The 22,281-nt window shown below is 48.7% G+C and overlaps 1 protein-coding gene across 1 annotated transcript in view; it reads left to right on the top strand.

Annotated features, from left to right (window-relative positions):
• The window catches only part of LOC106593318 (propionyl-CoA carboxylase alpha chain, mitochondrial), a 54,859-nt gene extending 39,107 nt beyond the window's left edge, over positions 1-15,752 (top strand). Inside the window, exons 18-21 of the mRNA XM_082963151.1 lie at positions 1,526-1,678; positions 7,788-7,928; positions 11,350-11,427; positions 14,135-15,752. Coding sequence (XP_082819277.1) covers positions 1,526-1,678; positions 7,788-7,928; positions 11,350-11,427; positions 14,135-14,203 — 441 coding nt within the window. The 3' untranslated portion in view covers positions 14,204-15,752. The remainder of the gene's footprint in view (positions 1-1,525; positions 1,679-7,787; positions 7,929-11,349; positions 11,428-14,134) is intronic.
• The last annotated feature ends 6,529 nt before the right edge of the window (positions 15,753-22,281 follow it).

Below are 22,281 nucleotides of genomic sequence, written 5' to 3'. Positions count from 1 at the left end.
GGGTCTTTCCCTGGTCCTCTAGTAGTGGATACTGGGTCTTTCCCTGGTCCTCTAGTAGTGGATACTGGGTCTTTCCCTGGTCCTCTAGTAGTGGATACTGGGTATTTCCCTGGTCCTCTAGTAGTGGATACTGGGTCTTTCCCTGGTCCTCTAGTAGTGGATACTGGGTCTTTCCCTGGTCCTCTAGTAGTGGATACTGGGTCTTTCCCTGGTCCTCTAGTAGTGGATACTGGGTATTTCCCTGGTCCTCTAGTAGTGGATACTGGGTCTTTCTCCTGGTCCTCTAGTAGTGGATACTGGGTCTTTCCCTGGTCCTCTAGTAGTGGATACTGGGTATTTCCCTGGTCCTCTCCTCTAGTAGTGGATACTGGGTCTTTCCCTGGTCCTCTAGTAGTGGATACTGGGTCTTTCCCTGGTCCTCTAGTAGTGGATACTGGGTTTTTCCCTGGTCCTCTCCTCTAGTAGTGGATACTGGGTCTTTCCCTGGTCCTCTAGTAGTGGATACTGGGTCTTTCCCTGGTCCTCTAGTAGTGGATACTGGGTCTTTCCCTGGTCCTCTAGTAGTGGATACTGGGTCTTTCCCTGGTCCTCTAGTAGTGGATACTGGGTCTTTCCCTGGTCCTCTAGTAGTGGATACTGGGTCTTTCCCTGGTCCTCTAGTAGTGGATACTGGGTCTTTCCCTGGTCCTCTAGTAGTGGATACTGGGTATTTCCCTGGTCCTCTAGTAGTGGATACTGGGTCTTTCCCTGGTCCTCTAGTAGTGGATACTGGGTATTTCCCTGGTCCTCTCCCAGTAGTGGATACTGGCCCGTAGTGGCTGGTCTCCCTGGTCCTCTAGTAGTGGATACTGGGTATTTCCCTGGTCCTCTAGTAGTGGATACTGGGTCTTTCCCTGGTCCTCTAGTAGTGGATACTGGGTCTTTCCCTGGTCCTCTAGTAGTGGATACTGGGTCTTTCCCTGGTCCTCTAGTAGTGGATACTGGGTATTTCCCTGGTCCTCTAGTAGTGGATACTGGGTCTTTCCCTGGTCCTCTAGTAGTGGATACTGGGTATTTCCCTGGTCCTCTAGTAGTGGATACTGGGTCTTTCCCTGGTCCTCTAGTAGTGGATACTGGGTCTTTCCCTGGTCCTCTAGTAGTGGATACTGGGTATTACCCTGGTCCTCTCCTCTAGTAGTGGATACTGGGTCTTTCCCTGGTCCTCTAGTAGTGGATACTGGGTCTTTCCCTGGTCCTCTAGTAGTGGATACTGGGTCTTTCCCTGGTCCTCTAGTAGTGGATACTGGGTCTTTCCCTGGTCCTCTAGTAGTGGATACTGGGTCTTTCCTCTGCCCAACAGTACTATCTTTGATGCTGTTATTTTCCCAAGTGGTTCAACATAGCTGCTCCTCCTGCTGTCAGGCTGCAGGCTGTCTCTTCCTGCATATCAAACTGCAATCTCTCCACATGGGAAGCAAATGGCTTGTATCAGAATAATAAGTAGAGTGTAGTAATGAAATGACTGTTCCTCTGATCCCCCTGGTAGGTGGAGGTGGATGGAGTTAAGGTGGAGGTTAGTGGAGAGTGGAACCTGGCCTCAGCCCTGCTGCCTGTCACCATCAACAGAACCCCCAGGGTTCTACAGTGTCTGTCTAGAGATGCAGGAGGAGACATCACTCTACAGTACCTGGGCACACAGGTGAGTCACCTCTCCTTCATTCTGGTGAATGTATGAATTGTGTGTCTTAGTGGTCGTGTGTATGTACACACATTTAGTAACGTTCCTCTTATCTGTCGGGCCAAGTCGGTGTCAGTTCCCCGCCTACACATCCCCATCCAGCCTAGTCCCAGACCCCCAATACCCCCCAGACCCCCACACTACACAGAATGTCAGGAAGAGAAGACCATCCGTTATGTATCAGAGGCTTTGAAGGGAGCCAGCTATAAACAGCTCTGTGCTGCTCAGACCCTGGGGGGCTTTGAACGCAGGCTCCACAGGAACTTGTCACGGGGCGACATCACTTCCCTTTCCTCCTTTAGGGTCCTGGGGCTGGGCCGTGGGGGTCTGTTAGGTCATGGGGGGTTGGGAGGAGGTTGATGAGTGGCTCAGTAAGTACCTCTGTCCTGTCCCCTGCTGCGTCAGCTGGAGGACTCTGTCTCTGTGTTGGAGAGTAGGAGACACCCTGCTGAGCTGCTTCCAGGCTTCCTCTCCTGAGGACATGGAAGACCACTGTATCCCTTAGCTCTCACTCATCCTGGGTATGTTCTAGTCTAGCTCATCCTGGGTATGTTCTAGTCTAGCTCATCCTGGGTATGTTCTAGTCTAGCTCATCCTGGGTATGTTCTAGTCTAGCTCATCCTGGGTATGTTCTAGTCTAGCTCATCCTGGGTATGTTCTAGTCTAGCTCATCCTGGGTATGTTCTAGTCTAGCTCATCCTGGGTATGTTCTAGTCTAGCTCATCCTGGGTATGTTCTAGTCTAGCTCATCCTGGGTATGTTCTAGTCTAGCTCATCCTGGGTATGTTCTAGTCTAGCTCATCCTGGGTATGTTCTAGTCTAGCTCATCCTGGGTATGTTCTAGTCTAGCTCATCCTGGGTATGTTCTAGTCTAGCTCATCCTGGGTATGTTCTAGTCTAGCTCATCCTGGGTATGTTCTAGTCTAGCTCATCCTGGGTATGTTCTAGTCTAGCTCATCCTGGGTATGTTCTAGTCTAGCTCATCCTGGGTGTGTTCTAGTCTAGCTCATCCTGGGTATGTTCTAGTCTAGCTCATCCTGGGTATGTTCTAGTCTAGCTCATCCTGGGTATGTTCTAGTCTAGCTCATCCTGGGTATGTTCTAGTCTAGCTCATCCTGGGTATGTTCTAGTCTAGCTCATCCTGGGTATGTTCTAGTCTAGCTCATCCTGGGTATGTTCTAGTCTAGCTCATCCTGGGTATGTTCTAGTCTAGCTCATCCTGGGTATGTTCTAGTCTAGCTCATCCTGGGTATGTTCTAGTCTAGCTCATCCTGGGTATGTTCTAATCTAGCTCATCCTGGGTATGTTCTTGTCAGCTGGTTACAGAACAACACCTAGTTAACAGGCTGGAGTTGAATAGACCTTTAGTACAGCTGGTTACAGAACAACACCTAGTTAACCTGGTTGGTTGACCTGTATCTGAACTGGGGTGACAGTCAGCAGGGCCAATATGAGGGCTGTTAGTTACTGTTGTTTCCTGGGAAGAAATCCTGTGGAAGCCTGCATTTCCCCAGGCCATCCCAACCCTCACATTCCCCACACTCCTGACGCTCCGGATTACAGACTGATTTACGAGTCCAGCTTGGTTTCCCCTCCCCGCTCCTGGTTTTTCAACAAGGGATTGTCGGCCTTGGGAATCAATGACTGTTTGTTTGGGGTATCCTATGGGGGTATCCTATGGGGGTATCCTATGGGGGTATCCTATGGGGGTATCTTATGGGGGTATCCCGGCCAGGGGTTATTTTAGTCACTATGATGGTGTTGTGAAGAGGATGACCTGTTGTGTGTGTGTGTGTGTGTGTGTGTGTGTGTGTGTGTGTGTGTGTGTGTGTGTGTGTGTGTGTGTGTGTGTGTGTGTGTGTGTGTGTGTGTGTGGTACAAACAAACAAACAAGGATGCATGCGGTCATTAACATGCTGGGTGGCTTCCTAATGTTATTGTACTGTGACCTTCATATACAGGTCAGTTACTGGGACCAGCTGCTAGTAGTGTTACTGAGACCAGGACAATGATCCCCCCCAGCCTGGACCAGGGTTAAGCCAGGACAATGCTCCCCCCTAGCCTAGACCAGGGTTAAGCCAGGACAATGCTCCCCCCCTAGCCTGGACCAGGGTTAAGCCAGGACAATGATCCCCCCTAGCCTAGACCAATGTTAAGCCAGGACAATGCCCCCCCCTAGCCTAGACCAGGGTTAAGCCAAGACAATGCCCCCCCTAGCCTAGACCAGGGTTAAGCCAGGACAATGCCCCCCCCCCTAGCCTAGACCAGGGTTAAGCCAAGACAATGCCCCCCCTAGCCTAGACCAGGGTTAAGCCAGGACAATGCCCCCCCCCTAGCCTAGACCAGGGTTAAGCCAAGACAATGCCCCCCCTAGCCTAGACCAGGGTTAAGCCAGGACAATGCCCCCCCCTAGCCTAGACCAGGGTTAAGCCAAGACAATGACCCCCCCCAGCCTAGACCAGTGTTAAGCCAAGACAATGCCCCCCCCCCAGCCTAGACCAGTGTTAAGCCAAGACAATGCCCCCCCTAGCCTAGACCAGGGTTAAGCCAGGACAATGCCCCCCCCCTAGCCTAGACCAGGGTTAAGCCAGGACAATGCCCCCCCCCTAGCCTAGACCAGGGTTAAGCCAGGACAATGCCCGCCCCCTAGCATAGACCAGGGTTAAGCCAGGACAATGCCCCCCCCTAGCCTAGACCAGGGTTAAGCCAAGACAATGCCCCCCCTAGCCTAGACCAGGGTTAAGCCAGGACAATGCCCCCCCTAGCCTAGACCAGGGTTAAGCCAGGACAATGCCCCCCCCCTAGCCTAGACCAGTGTTAAGCCAGGACAATGCCCCCCCTAGCCTAGACCAGTGTTAAGCAGAGACAATGCCCCACCCAGCCTAGACCAGTGTTAAGCCAGGACAATGCCCCCCCTAGCTTAGACCAGTGTTAAGCCAGGACAATGCCCCCCCCCCCTAGCCTAGACCAGTGTTAAGCCAGGACAATGCCCCCCCAGCCTAGACCAGTGTTAAGCCAAGACAATGCCCCCCCTAGCCTAGACCAGTGTTAAGCCAGGACAATGCCCCCCCTAGCCTAGACCAGTGTTAAGCCAGGACAATGCCCCCCCTAGCCTAGACCAGTGTTAAGCCAGGACAATGCCCCCCCCTAGCCTAGACCAGTGTTAAGCCAGGACAATGCTCCCCCCTAGCCTAGACCAGTGTTAAGCCAGGACAATGCCCCCCCTAGCCTAGACCAGTGTTAAGCCAGGACAATGCCCCCCCTAGCCTAGACCAGTGTTAAGCCAGGACAATGCCCCCCCCTAGCCTAGACCAGTGTTAAGCCAGGACAATGCCCCCCCTAGCCTAGACCAGTGTTAAGCCAGGACAATGCCCCCCCCTAGCCTAGACCAGTGTTAAGCCAGGACAATGCTCCCCCCCTAGCCTAGACCAGTGTTAAGCCAGGACAATGCCCCCCCTAGCCTAGACCAGTGTTAAGCCAGGACAATGCTCCCCCTAGCCTAGACCAGTGTTAAGCCAAGACAATGCCCCCCCCCCCTAGCCTAGACCAGTGTTAAGCCAGGACAATGCCCCCCCTAGCCTAGACCAGTGTTAAGCCAGGACAATGCCCCCCCAGCCTAGACCAGTGTTAAGCCAGGACAATGCCCCCCCCTAGCCTAGACCAGTGTTAAGCCAGGACAATGCCCCCCCCTAGCCTAGACCAGTGTTAAGCCAGGACAATGCCCCCCCTAGCCTAGACCAGTGTTAAGCCAGGACAATGCCCCCCCCTAGCCTAGACCAGTGTTAAGCCAGGACAATGCCCCCCCTAGCCTAGACCAGTGTTAAGCCAGGACAATGCCCCCCCCTAGCCTAGACCAGTGTTAAGCCAGGACAATGCCCCCCCCTAGCCTAGACCAGTGTTAAGCCAGGACAATGCCCCCCCTAGCCTAGACCAGTGTTAAGCCAGGACAATGCCCCCCCTAGCCTAGACCAGTGTTAAGCCAGGACAATGCCCCCCCTAGCCTGACCAGTGCCCCCCCCCTAGCCTAGACCAGTGTTAAGCCAGGACAATGCCCCCCCTAGCCTAGACCAGTGTTAAGCCAGGACAATGCCCCCCCCCTAGCCTAGACCAGTGTTAAGCCAGGACAATGCCCCCCCTAGCCTAGACCAGTGTTAAGCCAGGACAATGCCCCCCCCTAGCCTAGACCAGTGTTAAGCCAGGACAATGCCCCCCCCTAGCCTAGACCAGTGTTAAGCCAGGACAATGCCCCCCCCTAGCCTAGACCAGTGTTAAGCCAGGACAATGCCCCCCCCTAGCCTAGACCAGTGTTAAGCCAGGACAATGCCCCCCCTAGCCTAGACCAGTGTTAAGCCAGGACAATGCCCCCCCCTAGCCTAGACCAGTGTTAAGCCAGGACAATGCCCCCCCCTAGCCTAGACCAGTGTTAAGCCAGGACAATGCCCCCCCCTAGCCTAGACCAGTGTTAAGCCAGGACAATGCCCCCCCTAGCCTAGACCAGTGTTAAGCCAGGACAATGCCCCCCCCCCCTAGCCTAGACCAGTGTTAAGCCAGGACAATGCCCCCCCTAGCCTAGACCAGTGTTAAGCCAGGACAATGCCCCCCCTAGCCTAGACCAGTGTTAAGCCAGGACAATGCCCCCCCCCCTAGCCTAGACCAGTGTTAAGCCAAGACAATGCCCCCCCTAGCCTAGACCAGTGTTAAGCCAGGACAATGCCCCCCCCTAGCCTAGACCAGTGGTTAAGCCAGGACAATGCCCCCCCTAGCCTAGACCAGTGTTAAGCCAGGACAATGCCCTCCCCCCCTAGCCTAGACCAGTGTTAAGCCAGGACAATGCCCCCCTCCCCCCGCCCCTAGCCTAGACCAGTGTTAAGCCAGGACAATGCCCCCCCCTAGCCTAGACCAGTGTTAAGCCAGGACAATGCCCCCCCTAGCCTAGACCAGTGTTAAGCCAGGACAATGCTCCCCCCCCCTAGCCTAGACCAGTGTTAAGCCAGGACAATGCCCCCCTGCCGACGGCGGCGCCCCCCTAGCCTAGACCAGTGTTAAGCCAGGACAATGCTCCCCCCTAGCCTAGACCAGTGTTAAGCCAGGACAATGCTCCCCCTAGCCTAGACCAGTGTTAAGCCAGGACAATGCTGGGACATTTTCAGCTTCCAGGAATTGTGTACAGATCCTTGTGTCTCAGTAGGTAGAGCATGATGCTTGCAACACCAGGGTTGTGGGTTCCATTCTCACGGAGAATCAGTACGGAGAAAAAAAACCTATGGAAATGTATGCACTCACTGTAAGTCGCTCTGGATAAGACCATCTGCTAAATTACTCAAAAGTAAAAAATGTACAATGTACTGCCAAATTCTCTAAAATGACGTTGGAGGCGGCTTATGGTAAAGAAATGAACACTCTGGCAACAGTTCTGGGATCTTTTATTTCAGCTTCTGAAACATGGGACATGTTACGTTTATATTGTTGTTCAGTATAAAAGGACTGAGTTAGGAAGGTATTTTGTTATCAAGCTGTTATCAAACTTCAGTATCCAGCTGCTCATTGAATTGCACCACACAACAGATATCTACCAGAAAAAAATGTATTGTACCTCTCCCTCCCTCCTCATCTCACTCTCCGGTCTCACCTTGTTGCCCGGCGCCAAGCGACCGTTGGCTGTTATATTTATTAGGCCTGCTGCTTCATGAAGTTTCAACTCTTAATGAGGGAGAAACCAGCCACTCAGTGTTAGCTATGTGTAAGACATAAATGAGCCTAATGAGCTAATTAAAGGATTGGCATGAAACAGCCTGATGAATGAACCCACTGGCTGTAATGCAGTAGTAGCTGTAGTATTGATTCACTAAGCCAGGGACGGATATAGACTGACACGAATATTGGGTGCTGCCACCCGGTGGACCCAAGGAGAACAGCATCAACAGAATAGGAGTTTCAGAATAATGAATGTGTTGTTCATCTTGATTTTTCTTTCATTAGTTTTACAACACGGGCCTACTTTGTGGACTTGTATATGTAATGAATTGATAACTGTGATTTGACCCCTGACCTCTGTCTCTTGTGTGTTCAGTTTAAGGTCCGTGTTCTCAGTCAGCTGGTATCCACGCTGAGCGCTCACATGCCTGAGAAGGTTCCAGAAGACACCAGCAGCATCCTGCGTTCTCCTATGCCTGGCTCCGTGGTCGCCGTGTCTGTCAAACCTGGAGACGTGGTAAGAACATACATGTTACATAGAATCCACATAGATCCAAGACACTGGTACGTAGAGCATCCTGAACAGAGCAGTAGCATCATGTCTGGTACGTAGAGCATCCTGAACAGAGCAGTAGCATCATGTCTGGTACGTAGAGCATCCTGAACAGAGCAGTAGAGTCATGTCTGGTACGTAGAGCATCCTGAACAGAGCAGTAGAGTCATGCCTGGTACGTAGAGCATCCTGAACAGAGCAGTAGAGTCATGTCTGGTACATAGAGCATCCTGAACAGAGCAGTAGAGTCATGCCTGGTACGTAGAGCATCCTGAACAGAGCAGTAGAGTCATGCCTGGTACGTAGAGCATCCTGAACAGAGCAGTAGAGTCATGTCTGGTACATAGAGCATCCTGAACAGAGCAGTAGCATCATGCCTGGTACGTAGAGCATCCTGAACAGAGCAGTAGCATCATGCCTGGTACGTAGAGCATCCTGAACAGAGCAGTAGAGTCATGCCTGGTACGTAGAGCATCCTGAACAGAGCAGTAGAGTCATGTCTGGTACGTAGAGCATCCTGAACAGAGCAGTAGAGTCATGCCTGGTACGTAGAGCATCCTGAACAGAGCAGTAGAGTCATGCCTGGTACGTAGAGCATCCTGAACAGAGCAGTAGAGTCATGCCTGGTACGTAGAGCATCCTGAACAGAGCAGTAGAGTCATGTCTGGTACGTAGAGCATCCTGAACAGAGCAGTAGAGTCATGCCTGGTACGTAGAGCATCCTGAACAGAGCAGTAGAGTCATGCCTGGTACGTAGAGCATCCTGAACAGAGCAGTAGAGTCATGCCTGGTACGTAGAGCATCCTGAACAGAGCAGTAGCATCATGTCTGGTACGTAGAGCATCCTGAACAGAGCAGTAGCGTCATGTCTGGTACGTAGAGCATCCTGAACAGAGCAGTAGAGTCATGCCTGGTACGTAGAGCATCCTGAACAGAGCAGTAGAGTCATGCCTGGTACGTAGAGCATCCTGAACAGAGCAGTAGAGTCATGCCTGGTACGTAGAGCATCCTGAACAGAGCAGTAGAGTCATGCCTGGTACGTAGAGCATCCTGAACAGAGCAGTAGAGTCATGTCTGGTACGTAGAGCATCCTGAACAGAGCAGTAGAGTCATGCCTGGTACGTAGAGCATCCTGAACAGAGCAGTAGAGTCATGCCTGGTACGTAGAGCATCCTGAACAGAGCAGTAGAGTCATGCCTGGTACGTAGAGCATCCTGAACAGAGCAGTAGAGTCATGCCTGGTACGTAGAGCATCCTGAACAGAGCAGTAGAGTCATGCCTGGTACGTAGAGCATCCTGAACAGAGCAGTAGAGTCATGCCTGGTACGTAGAGCATCCTGAACAGAGCAGTAGAGTCATGCCTGGTACGTAGAGCATCCTGAACAGAGCAGTAGAGTCATGCCTGGTACGTAGAGCATCCTGAACAGAGCAGTAGCGTCATGTCTGGTACGTAGAGCATCCTGAACAGAGCAGTAGCGTCATGTCTGGTACGTAGAGCATCCTGAACAGAGCAGTAGAGTCATGCCTGGTACGTAGAGCATCCTGAACAGAGCAGTAGAGTCATGCCTGGTACGTAGAGCATCCTGAACAGAGCAGTAGAGTCATGCCTGGTACGTAGAGCATCCTGAACAGAGCAGTAGAGTCATGCCTGGTACGTAGAGCATCCTGAACAGAGCAGTAGAGTCATGTCTGGTACGTAGAGCATCCTGAACAGAGCAGTAGAGTCATGCCTGGTACGTAGAGCATCCTGAACAGAGCAGTAGAGTCATGCCTGGTACGTAGAGCATCCTGAACAGAGCAGTAGAGTCATGCCTGGTACGTAGAGCATCCTGAACAGAGCAGTAGAGTCATGCCTGGTACGTAGAGCATCCTGAACAGAGCAGTAGAGTCATGCCTGGTACATAGAGCATCCTGAACAGAGCAGTAGCAGTCATGCCTGGTACATAGAGCATCCTGAACAGAGCAGTAGCGTCATGCCTGGTACATAGAGCATCCTGAACAGAGCAGTAGCGTCATGCCTGGTACATAGAGCATCCTGAACAGAGCAGTAGCGTCATGCCTGGTACATAGAGCATCCTGAACAGAGCAGTAGCGTCATGCCTGGTACATAGAGCATCCTGAACAGAGCAGTAGCGTCATGCCTGGTACATAGAGCATCCTGAACAGAGCAGTAGCGTCATGCCTGGTACATAGAGCATCCTGAACAGAGCAGTAGCGTCATGCCTGGTACATAGAGCATCCTGAACAGAGCAGTAGCGTCATGCCTGGAGATAATGTGGTAAGGACATGTTGCATGTTACATACATGTTGTTGCTGGACATTAGTTGTTACATACATGTTGTTGCTGGACATTAGTTGTTACATACATGTTGTTGCTGGACATTAGTTGTTACATACATGTTGTTGCTGGACATTAGTTGTTACATACATGTTGTTGCTGGACATTAGTTGTTACATACATGTTGTTGCTGGACATTAGTTGTTACATACATGTTGTTGCTGGACATTAGTTGTTACATACATGTTGTTGCTGGACATTAGTTGTTACATGCATGTTGTTGCTGGACATTAGTTGTTACATGTTGTTGCTGGACATTAGTTGTTACATACATGTTGTTGCTGGACATTAGTTGTTACATGTTGTTGCTGGACATTAGTTGTTACATACATGTTGTTGCTGGACATTAGTTGTTACATACATGTTGTTGCTGGACATTAGTTGTTACATGCATGTTGTTGCTGGACATTAGTTTTTACATACATATTGTTGCTGGACATTAATTGTTACATGTTGTTGCTGGACATTAGTTGTTACATACATATTGTTGCTGGACATTAGTTGTTACATACATGTTGTTGCTGGACATTAGTTGTTACATACATGTTGTTGCTGGACATTAGTTGTTACATACATGTTGTTGCTGGACATTAGTTGTTACATACATGTTGTTGCTTGGACATTAGTTGTTACATGATACATGCTTGTTGCTGGACATTAGTTTTTACATACATGTTGTTGCTGGACATTAGTTGTTACATACATGTTGTTGCTGGATACTAGTTGTTACATACATGTTGTTGCTGGATACTAGTTTCACCACCTCATCCATCAATGATTTAACCTTGTGAATCAGCACTCAATGATGGAGATGGAATGCTGGTTTATCAATATTGCATGTGGCATCTGGCGCCAGTTAATGTGTCTGTCTGTCTGTCTGTCTGTCTGTCTGTCTGTCTGTCTGTCTGTCTGTCTGTCTGTCTGTCTGTCTGTCTGTCTGTCTGTCTGTCGTGAGTTAATACATACGTCTGTCTGTCTGGAGTGAGTCATGCCTGCTATAGACTACATTATTGTATGCTGTAATGATCTGTTGTTGTTGTTCCCCAGGTGGCTGAAGGCCAGGAGATCTGTGTGATTGAGGCCATGAAGATGCAGAACAGCTTGATTGCTGCTAAAGCTGCCAAGGTAAGACCAATGAACACACACCCATTACACTAACCTCCACTACAACACATTACCACACACACTACATTACACAGCCCTCCTCTCCCATGTAACTATTCCCCAGGTTGTTGCTGTAAATTACAGTGTTCTCAGTCAACTTCCCTGGTTAAATAAGGATAAAAACAATAAAACACACCACTACATTACCACACACTACTACATTACTACACACTACTACATTACCACACACTACTACATTACCACACACTACTACATTACTACACACTACTACATTACTACACACTACTACATTACTACACACTACTACATTACTACACACTACTACATTACCACACACACTACATTACTACACACTACTACATTACTACACACTACTACATTACTACACATTACTACATTACCACACACACTACATTACCACACACTACTACATTACTACACACTACTACATTACTACACACTACTACATTACTACACACTACTACATTACTACACACTACTACATTACTACACACTACTACATTACCACACACACTACATTACTACACACTACTACATTACTACACACTACTACATTACTACACACTACTACATTACTACACACTACTACATTACTACACACTACTACATTACCACACACACTACACCCCTACTACACACCCTACACACACCTTACTACACACCCTACACATTACTACACACTACTACATTACTACACACTACTACATTACTACACACTACTACATTACCACACACCTACTACACCCTCCTACTACACACTACTACATTACTACACACTACTACATTACTACACACTACTACATTACCACACACACTACATTACTACACACTATTACATTACTACACACTACTACATTACTACACACTACTACATTACCACACACACTACATTACTACACACACTACATTACTACACACTACTACATTACTACACACTACTACATTACTACACACTACTACATTACCACACACACTACTACACCCTCTACTCACACACTACTACATTACTACACACTACTACATTACCACACACACTACACTTACCACACACTACTACACCTCTACCCACACACACTACATTACCACACACTACTACATTACCCCCCTACACACCCTACTACATTACCACACACTACTACACCCTCTACTACCACACACTACTACATTACTACACACACTACTACATTACTACACACACTACTACATTACTACACACACTACTACATTACTACACACACTACTACATTACTACACACTACTACATTACCACACACACTACATTACTACACACTACTACATTACTACACACTACTACATTACCACACACACTACATTACTACACACTACTACATTACCACACACACTACATTACTACACATTACTACATTACTACACACTACTACATTACCACACACTACTACATTACTACACACACTACTACATTACTACACACACTACTACATTACTACACACACTACTACATTACTATACACACTACTACATTACTACACACACTACTACATTACTACACACACTACTACATTACTACACACTACTACATTATCACACACACCACTACATTACTACACACGACTACATTATCACACAATTACTACATTACTACACACGACTACATTACTACACACACTACTACATTACTACACACTACTACATTACCACACACACTACATTACTACACACTACTACATTACTACACACTACTACATTACTACACACTACTACATTACCACACACTACTACATTACTACACACACTACTACATTACTACACACACTACTACATTACTACACACACTACTACATTACTACACACACTACTACATTACTCACACATACTACTACATTACTACACACACACTACATTACTACACACTACTACATTATCACACACACCACTACATTACTACACACGACTACATTATCACACAATTACTACATTACTACACACTAATACATTACCACACACACTACTACATTACTACACACTACTACATTACTACACACCACTACATTACTACACACCACTACATTACTACACACTACTACATTACTACACACACTACTACACACACACTACTACATTACCACACACACCACTACATTACTACACACTACTTACTACATTACCACACACACTACTACATTACTACACACACTACTACATTACCATACACACCACTGCATTACTACACACTACAACATTATCACACACACTAAAACATTATCACACACACTACTACATTACTACACACACTTCTACATTACTACACACACTACTACATTACTACACACACTTCTACATTACTACACACACTACTACATTACTACACACACTACTACATTACTACACACACCACTACATTACTACACACCACTACATTACTACACACCACTACATTACCACACACACCACTACATTACTACACACTACTACATTATCACACACTACTACATTATCACACACACTACTGCATTACCACACACACTACTGCATTACCACACACACTACTGCATTACCACACACACTACTGCATTATCACACACACTGCTACATTACCACACACACTACTACATTATCACACACACACTGAATTACTTTCCTCTACACATCACCAGTCAGACGGCTAGTTTCTATGACAATTGACCTTTCTGTTGTTCCCTCCCAGGTGAAGAGTGTCCACTGTAAAGCAGGAGAGACGGTTGGAGAGGGAGACCTTCTGGTCCAACTAGAGTAGGATCTAACCTACGACCTCTAACCTCTGCCCTCCCACCTCTGACCTCGCTCGCCAGGGATTGGCTTCCAAGTCCGGTTGAAGGAATTCTGGGACAAAGGAATGAACAGGATACTAGTAGACTAGATGGACTGTTCCCCAGTCTGTCCTTGTTGTTTTGTTCTGGTGTTTTGGTCTTCCTGTGGTACTAGTAGGCTACTCTCTCCAGTATTGGCTTCTGGGATTCGCTCATTCTAGGAATTTTCCACACAAAAACTCAAAAACAAGATGGACGCTGTGGACCTGTTTTAGTGCCTTCAGCCTCTGAAAGGAGGATTGTCCTGTTAAATATGATCAATACTGTATATATCACTTAGCATCATGTCACTAATCATGTGTAATGTACTTCCTCACTAGCCTGGTCTCAGATCTGTTTGTGCCATCTTGCCAGGACATGTGGGACCAGGCTAGCGCCTCACATTTCAATGTAATGAAACACTTGTGTATCAGAGCGTAGAAACCTGGTTATAGTAAAACGCTACTCCCTTGGCTGGAGTTGTTTGCCTTTTTAAAGGATATCTCTCAACCCCAATTTCAGCCTTTGTCCAACCACTTGACATTGTAAAGAAAAAAATGCATTCAGGTGAGAAGTGGATAGGGGGACTTGCTCATAAATATTCATTTTGGGGGTGGGTAAATGTAGTTGTACCTCATCCCAACACTCTCTCACTGAAGTATACTTCCCAGAAGTCCACTGGCACGCTCTGATAATAAAATGATGTGCATCGCGAGCAAATACAGCTCTGGAAAGTTGGCTCACAGTTGTTATGTGCTGACTTCCTGACATCTATTGCCACTTGCAGTGTAAGTTAGAATCCCTTATTGGGGGGGGAATATTTGAAACGTGGACTCATATTTACTGCGGTATTGTGTTGGGAGGAAAGTGAAATCATCACCTTGTAAATGAAGGGGCTCAACTCAATCCAAACCTCATTGCAGTATTTACGCAGTATCTCTTTTTCCAATGGTCAAATGAACACAGACTGGTCTTGGGTACTGTATGAAAACCTACAACTACTATGCTTTCACTTTTCAGAATTAGAAGTGTGTGTGTGGTCACGTGATGAATATAGGAAATAAAGGATTTGAAGAATAAATCTATCTTCCCCAGTTGGGATTAGAACTCACAACCATTAAACTATGAGCCAACTGTAGCAGACTGCACCACCAATCAGTCAAGTTAACATGTGTAACGCCCTGGCCATAGAGAGGGGATTTTGTTCTTTATTTTGGTTAGGCCAGGGTGTTACATTGGGTGGGCGTTCTATGTTATTTTTCTAGGTTTTTTGTATTTCTTTGTTTTGGGCCATGTGTGGCTCCCAATCAGGCACAGCTGAAGTTCGTTCTTGTTGATTGGGAGTCACACATAAGGAGCATGTTTTTCCTTTGGGTTTTGTGGGTAATTGTATTTTCTATTTAGTTTTGTACCTAGCAGAACTGTAGGCTGTCGTTCATTTTCGTGTTTTTGTTTGAAGTGTTTCTATTAATTAAATATTGAATATGAACACATCCACCGCTGCGTATTGGTCCACCTTTTCCGACGATGACTTCTCTGTTTCATCTGATGACGAAGACGGCCGTTACAGAATTACCCACCAACAACGGACCAAGCAGCGGAGGAAGGAGAAGCGCCAGGAGAGGAGCGTTCAGGATTCGTGAACTTGGGAGGAAATCCTGGACGGGAAAGGACCATGGGCTCAAGCTGGGGATTATCGCCGCCCGCAGTGGGAGATCGAGGCGGCGAGAGCTGAGAGGCGCTGGTATGAGGAAAGGGAGCGCAGCAGACACGAGAGGCAGCCCCCCCCAAAAAATTGGGGGGGGGCACACGGGGAGATTGGCGGAGTCAGGCGGTAGACCTGAGCCAACTCCCCGTGCTTACCGGAAGCAGCGTGGTACTGGTAAGACACCTTGTTATGCTGTGGAGCGCACGGTGTCCCCAGTGCGTGTGCATAGCCCGGTGCGCTACATACCAGCCCCCCGCAAGTGCCATGCGAGTGCAGGCATCGAGCCAGGGCGGATGGTGCCAGCTCAGCGCGTCTGGTCTCCAGTGCGCCTCCTCGGTCCAGGTTATCCTGCGCCGGCGTTGCGTACTGTGTCTCCAGAGTGCTGGGAGGGTCCAGTTCGCCCAATGCCTGCTCTCCGCCCGTGCCGGGCCAAAGTGGGCATTCAGCCTGGAGTAAGCATGTTGAGCGTACATACCAGAACTCCAGTGCTCCCCCACAGCCCGGTTTATCCTGTGCCTCCTCCTCGGTCCAGGCCTCCAGTGGGTCTCCCCATCCTGGTCCGTCCTGTGCCTCCTCCTAGGTCCAGGCCACCAGTGGGTCTCCCCATCCTGGTCCGTCCTGTGCCTCCTCCTAGGTCCAGGCCACCAGTGGGTCTCCCCATCCTGGTCCGTCCTGTGCCTCCTCCTAGGTCCAGGCCTCCAGTGGGTCTCCCCATCCTGGTCTGTCCTGTGCCTCCTCCTAGGACCAGGCCACCAGTGGGTCTCCCCATCCTGGTCCGTCCTGTGCCACCTCCCAGGACTAGGCCTCCAGTGGGTCTCGCCAGTCCGGAGCTGCCCGCCAGTCAGGAGCCGCCAGAGACGCCCGCCAGTCAGGAGCCGCCCGCCTGTCCGGAGCCGCCAGAGCCGCCCGCCTGTCCGGAGCCGCCAGAGCCGCCCGCCTGTCCGGAGCCGCCAGAGCCGCCCGCCTGTCCGGAGCCGCCAGAGCAGTCAGAGCCTACGCCTAGGGCCAGGCCTCTAACATGTCTCCTTAGCCTGGTGAATCCTGGGTCAGTGCCGCCCGGGACGCCCGCCAGCCGGGCGCAGCCATCGCCGCCCGCCAGCCGGGCGCAGCCATCGCCGCCCGCCAGCCGGGCGCAGCCATCGCCGCCCGCCAGCCGGGCGCAGCCAGGGTCGCCCGCCAGCCGGGCGCAGCCAGGGTCGCCCGCCAGCCGGGCGCAGCCATCGCCGCCCGCCAGCCGGGCGCAGCCATCGCCGCCCGCCAGCCGGGCGCAGCCATCGCCGCCCTCCAGCCGGGCGCAGCCATCGCCGCCCTCCAGCCGGGCGCAGCCATCGCCGCCCGCCAGCCGGGTGCAACCAGGGTCGCCCGCCAGCCGGGCGCAGTCAGGGTCGCCAACCAGACTTTCGGCGCGGGCAGGTGCGCCACCTAAGAGGGCGACGCCGAGGGTGGAGCAGTGGCCACGTCCCGCACCTGAGCCACCGCCGTAGGAAGGCCCACCTGGACCCTCCCCTTCAGTGTCAGGTTTTGCGGCCGGAGTCCGCACCTTGGGGGGGGGGGGGGGGGGGGGGTACTGTAACGCCCTGGCCATAGAGAGGGGTTTTTGGTTCTTTATTTTGGTTAGGCCAGGGTGTTACATTGGGTGGGCGTTCTATGTTCTTTTTCTAGGTTTTTTGTATTTCTTTGTTTTGGGCCGTGTGTGGCTCCCAATCAGGCACAGCTGAAGTTCGTTGTTGTTGATTGGGAGTCACACATAAGGAGCATGTTTTTCCTTTGGGTTTTGTGGGTAATTGTATTTTCTGTTTTAGTTTTGTACCTAGCAGAACTGTAGGCTGTCGTTCATTTTCGTGTTTTGTTTGAAGTGTTTCTATTAATTAAATATTGAATATGAACACATCCTCCGCTGCGTATTGGTCCACCTTTTCCGACAATGACTTCTCTGTTTCATCTGACGACGAAGACAGCCGTTACAACATGACCACTGTCATCTATTTCTTGTTACGATGGATGTAGCTACGAATACAGTTGAAGTCGGAAGTTTACATACACCTTAGCCAAATACATTATAACTCAGTTTTTCACAATTCTTGACATTTAATCCTAGTAAAAAATCCCTGTTTTAGGTCAGTTAGGATCACCACTTTATTTTAAGAATGTGAGATGTCAGAATAATAGTAGAGAGAGTGATTTATTTCAGCTTTTATTTCTTTCATCACATTCCTAGTGGGTCAGAAGTTTACATACACTCAATTAGTATTTGGTAGCATTGCCTTTAAATTGTTTAACTTGGGTCAAACGCTTCAGGTAGCCTTCCACAAGCTTCCCACAATAAGTTGGGTGAATTTTGGCCCATTCCTCCTGACAGAGCTAGTGTAACTGAGTCAGGTTTGTAGGCCTCCTTGCTCGCACAAGCTTTTTCAGTTCTGCCCACAAATGTTCTATTGGATTGAGGTCAGGGCTTTGTGATGGCCACTCCAATACCTTGACTTTGTTGTCCTTAAGCCATTTTGCCACAACTTTGGAAGTTTGCTTGGGGTCATTGTCCATTTGGAAGACCCATTTGCGACCAAGCTTTAACTTCCTGACTGATGTCTGAAGATGTTGCTTCAATATATCCACATAATTTTCCTCCCTCATGATGCCATCCATTTTGTGAATTGCACCAGTCCCTCCTGCAGCAAAACACCCCCACAACATGATGCTGCCACCACCGTGCTTCATGGTTGGGATGGTGTTCTTCGGCTTGCAAGCGTCCCCCTCCAAACATAACAATGCTCATTATGGCCAAACAGTTCTATTTTTGTTTCATCAGACCAGAGGACATTTCTCCAAAAAGTACGATCTTTGTCCCCATGTGCAGTTGCAAACCGTAGTCTGGCTTTTTTATGCAGGTTTTGGAGCAGTGGCTTCTTCCTTGCTGAGCGGCCTTTCAGGTTATGTCGATATAGGACTCGTTTTACTGTGGATATCGATACTTTTGTACCTGTTTCCTCCAGCATCTTCACAAGGTCCTTTGCTGTTGTTCTGGGATTGATTAGCACTTTTCGCACCAAAGTACGTTCATCTCTAGGAGACAGAATGCGTCTCCTTCCTGAGCGGTATGACGGCTGTGTGGTCCCATGGTGTTTATACTTGCGTACTATTGTTTGTACAGATGAACGTGGTACCTTCAGGTGTTTGGAAATTGGTCCCAAGGATGAACCAGACTTGCGGAGGTCTACAATTGTTTTTCTGAGGTCTTGGCTGATTTCTTTTGATTTCCCATGATGTCAAGCAAAGAGGCACTGAGTTTGAAGGTAGGCCTTGAAATACATCCACAGGTACACCTCCAATTGACTCAAATGATGTCAATTAGCCTAACAGAAGCTTCTAAAGCCATGACATCATTTTGTGGAATTTTCCAAGCTGTTTAAAGGCACAGTCAACTTAGTGTATGTTAAGTTCTGACCCACTGGAATTGTGATACAGTGAATTGTAAGTGAAATAATCTGTCTGTAAACAATTGTTGGAAAAATTACTAGTGCCATGCACAAAGTAGATGTCCTAATCGACTTTTCAAAACTATAGTTTGTTAATAAGAAATGTGTGGAGTGGTTGAAAAACTAGTTTTAATGACTCCAACCTCAGTGTATGTAAACTTCTTACTTCAACTGTATCTACGTATAATTGTTATTTTTTCTTGGTAAACCAGATTGATGTGTATGAAACGGTAAGATAAAACGTTGAATTTGGTCATATGCGGGTATGTGCCTTTACTGCCTTTTGTATGTTGTGTAACGTCAGTGTTCAAGGAAGCATCATGCTAAATATATTGGCACACTCCACAACCTGCATCTAGAAGGGAGTGGATTTCATACTGAACCCCTCCCTTTGATGACGTGGGGGGGCCTCTACATCACCAATTCAATGGTAGGGTTGAACCACTAGGGACAAGGAGCTAGATTTAATACTAAAACACCTGAATATATCACTTTTGCAACAAACTGTCAAAATGAAGACCAGGATTGACGTGCTTCACTATAACTAAGCCTAAAATATCCTGTTTTTTGTCTTGAAAGTTACTCTTTAAATACTGTAGGGACTGGTAGAGGGGCTGGACGTACTGTAGGGACTGGTAGAGGGGTTGGACGTACTGTGGGGACTGGTAGAGGGGTTGGACGTCCTGTGGGGACTGGTAGAGGGGTTGGACGTACTGTGGGGACTGGTAGAGGGGTTGGACGTACTGGTAGAGGGGTTGGACGTACTGTGGGGACTGGTAGAGGGGTTGGACGTACTGTGGGGACTGGTAGAGGGGCTGGACGTCCTGTGGGGGCTGGTAGAGGGGCTGGACGTCCTGTGGGGACTGGTAGAGGGGCTGGACGTCCTGTGGGGACTGGTAGAGGGGCTGGACGTCCTGTGGGGACTGGTAGAGGGGCTGGACGTCCTGTGGGGACTGGTAGAGGGGCTGGACGTCCTGTGGGGACTGGTAGAGGGGCTGGACGTCCTGTGGGGACTGGTAGAGGGGCTGGACGTCCTGTGGGGACTGGTAGAGGGGCTGGACAACCTGTGGGGACTGGTAGAGGGGCTCGACGTATCGATCTCTCTCCCCACACACTCACTCTCCCTCATACACCCCAGTGGACCTTATAGATCGGTTTGGGTTCTATATTGCCTGTGCTATGTCCCAAATGCACTCTATGGGCCCTGGTCAAAAGTAGTGCACTTCATAGGATGCTGCATGTACTGTAATGGTGAAAACCCTGGGGTTCCTCTATCATTACCCAGGGGTTCCTCTATTTCCACACAGGACCAGAACAGGACCGATGGTTCTGTAACATCATCATTACCCAGGGGTTCCTCTATTTCCACACAGGACCAGAACAGGACCGATGGTTCTGTAACATCATCATTACCCAGGGGTTCCTCTATTTCCACACAGGACCAGAACAGGACCGATGGTTCTGTAACATCATCATTACCCAGGGGTTCCTCTAGAGGAAAGCCTACCTATTAAATATCCTGTGCATTGTGTCGCCTGTAGAGACTTGATTGCTTTAGAGTGTAAAATGTGTATTTTATCTGATTTACCTAGCCTGAGTCCCAGATGTGTTTTGTGCTGTAAAGCCAACTCCTATTGGCGTCATGTGTAGTTGACTAAACAGATCTGGGACTCAGTCTCCTCCTGTTGAAGGCAGAAGAGCTTGAGACGGCCCTGGCCCAAAGTAGTCCACTATATATGGAGTAGATTGGCTGCTTGGTGTCAAAGTTCAAAGATCAGGACTCGTAGTACAGCAGAGCTCTGAATGAGACGCCAGGCTTTAAGGAATGTAGACTTACACCTCTAAATCATGATGTGTTTGTACTTGTTTTTTGGAGCTCATTTTGTAATAAAAGAGAGATGATTGGAACGATGTTGAACTACACGGTCTGACTCAGATGTACCCAAGCTGAACCACAGAATCAAATTCCTTGTTTTATATATCAACAGTTTTCTTGAACATATTTATACTAATCATAAACAGAATGTGTCCCCATGGAACAGTGTATTCACTGACTGAAGGCACGTGGTGTCCTTTTTACAGAGCACTGTGGTTGGCTTAACTCAGGGGTCAGGTAGGGGCTGGGGGTCATCGTCATGGTTACCAGATGCACACTGTTTTGATTGGAGGTACTTCACTCAGAACCAAAAACATCACGAAGCATCTGAAAAGCAGTCTCTTAGCTCGTTATGTTCCATTCAAACAACACCCTCTGCTGCTCTTCAGTTTTCACTCAAACAACACCCTCTGCTGCTCTTCAGTTTTCACTCAAACACCCTCTGCTGCTCTTCAGTTTTCACTCAAACACCCTCTGCTGCTCTTCAGTTTTCACTCAAACACCCTCTGCTGCTCTTCAGTTTTCACTCAAACAACACCCTCTGCTGCTCTTCAGTTTTCACTCAAGCAACACCCTCTGCTGCTCTTCAGTTTTCACTCAAACAACACCCTCTACTGCTCTTCAGTTTTCACTCAAACAACACCCTCTGCTGCTCTTCAGTTTTCACTCAAACAACACCCTCTGCTGCTCTTCAGTTTTCACTCAAACAACACCCTCTGCTGCTCTTCAGTTTTCACTCAAACAACACCCTCTGCTGCTCTTCAGTTTTCACTCAAACACCCTCTGCTGCTCTTCAGTTTTCACTCAAACACCCTCTGCTGCTCTTCAGTTTTCACTCAAGCAACACCCTCTGCTGCTCTTCAGTTTTCACTCAAACAACACCCTCTGCTGCTCTTCAGTTTTCACTCAAACAACACCCTCTGCTGCTCTTCAGTTTTCACTCAAACAACACCCTCTGCTGCTCTTCAG

Source organism: Salmo salar, chromosome 16, assembly GCF_965601325.2.
Source record: "Salmo salar chromosome 16, fSalSal1, whole genome shotgun sequence".
NCBI classification, from domain to species: domain Eukaryota; kingdom Metazoa; phylum Chordata; class Actinopteri; order Salmoniformes; family Salmonidae; genus Salmo; species Salmo salar.
This window is presented reverse-complemented; position numbering and strand designations above follow the sequence as displayed.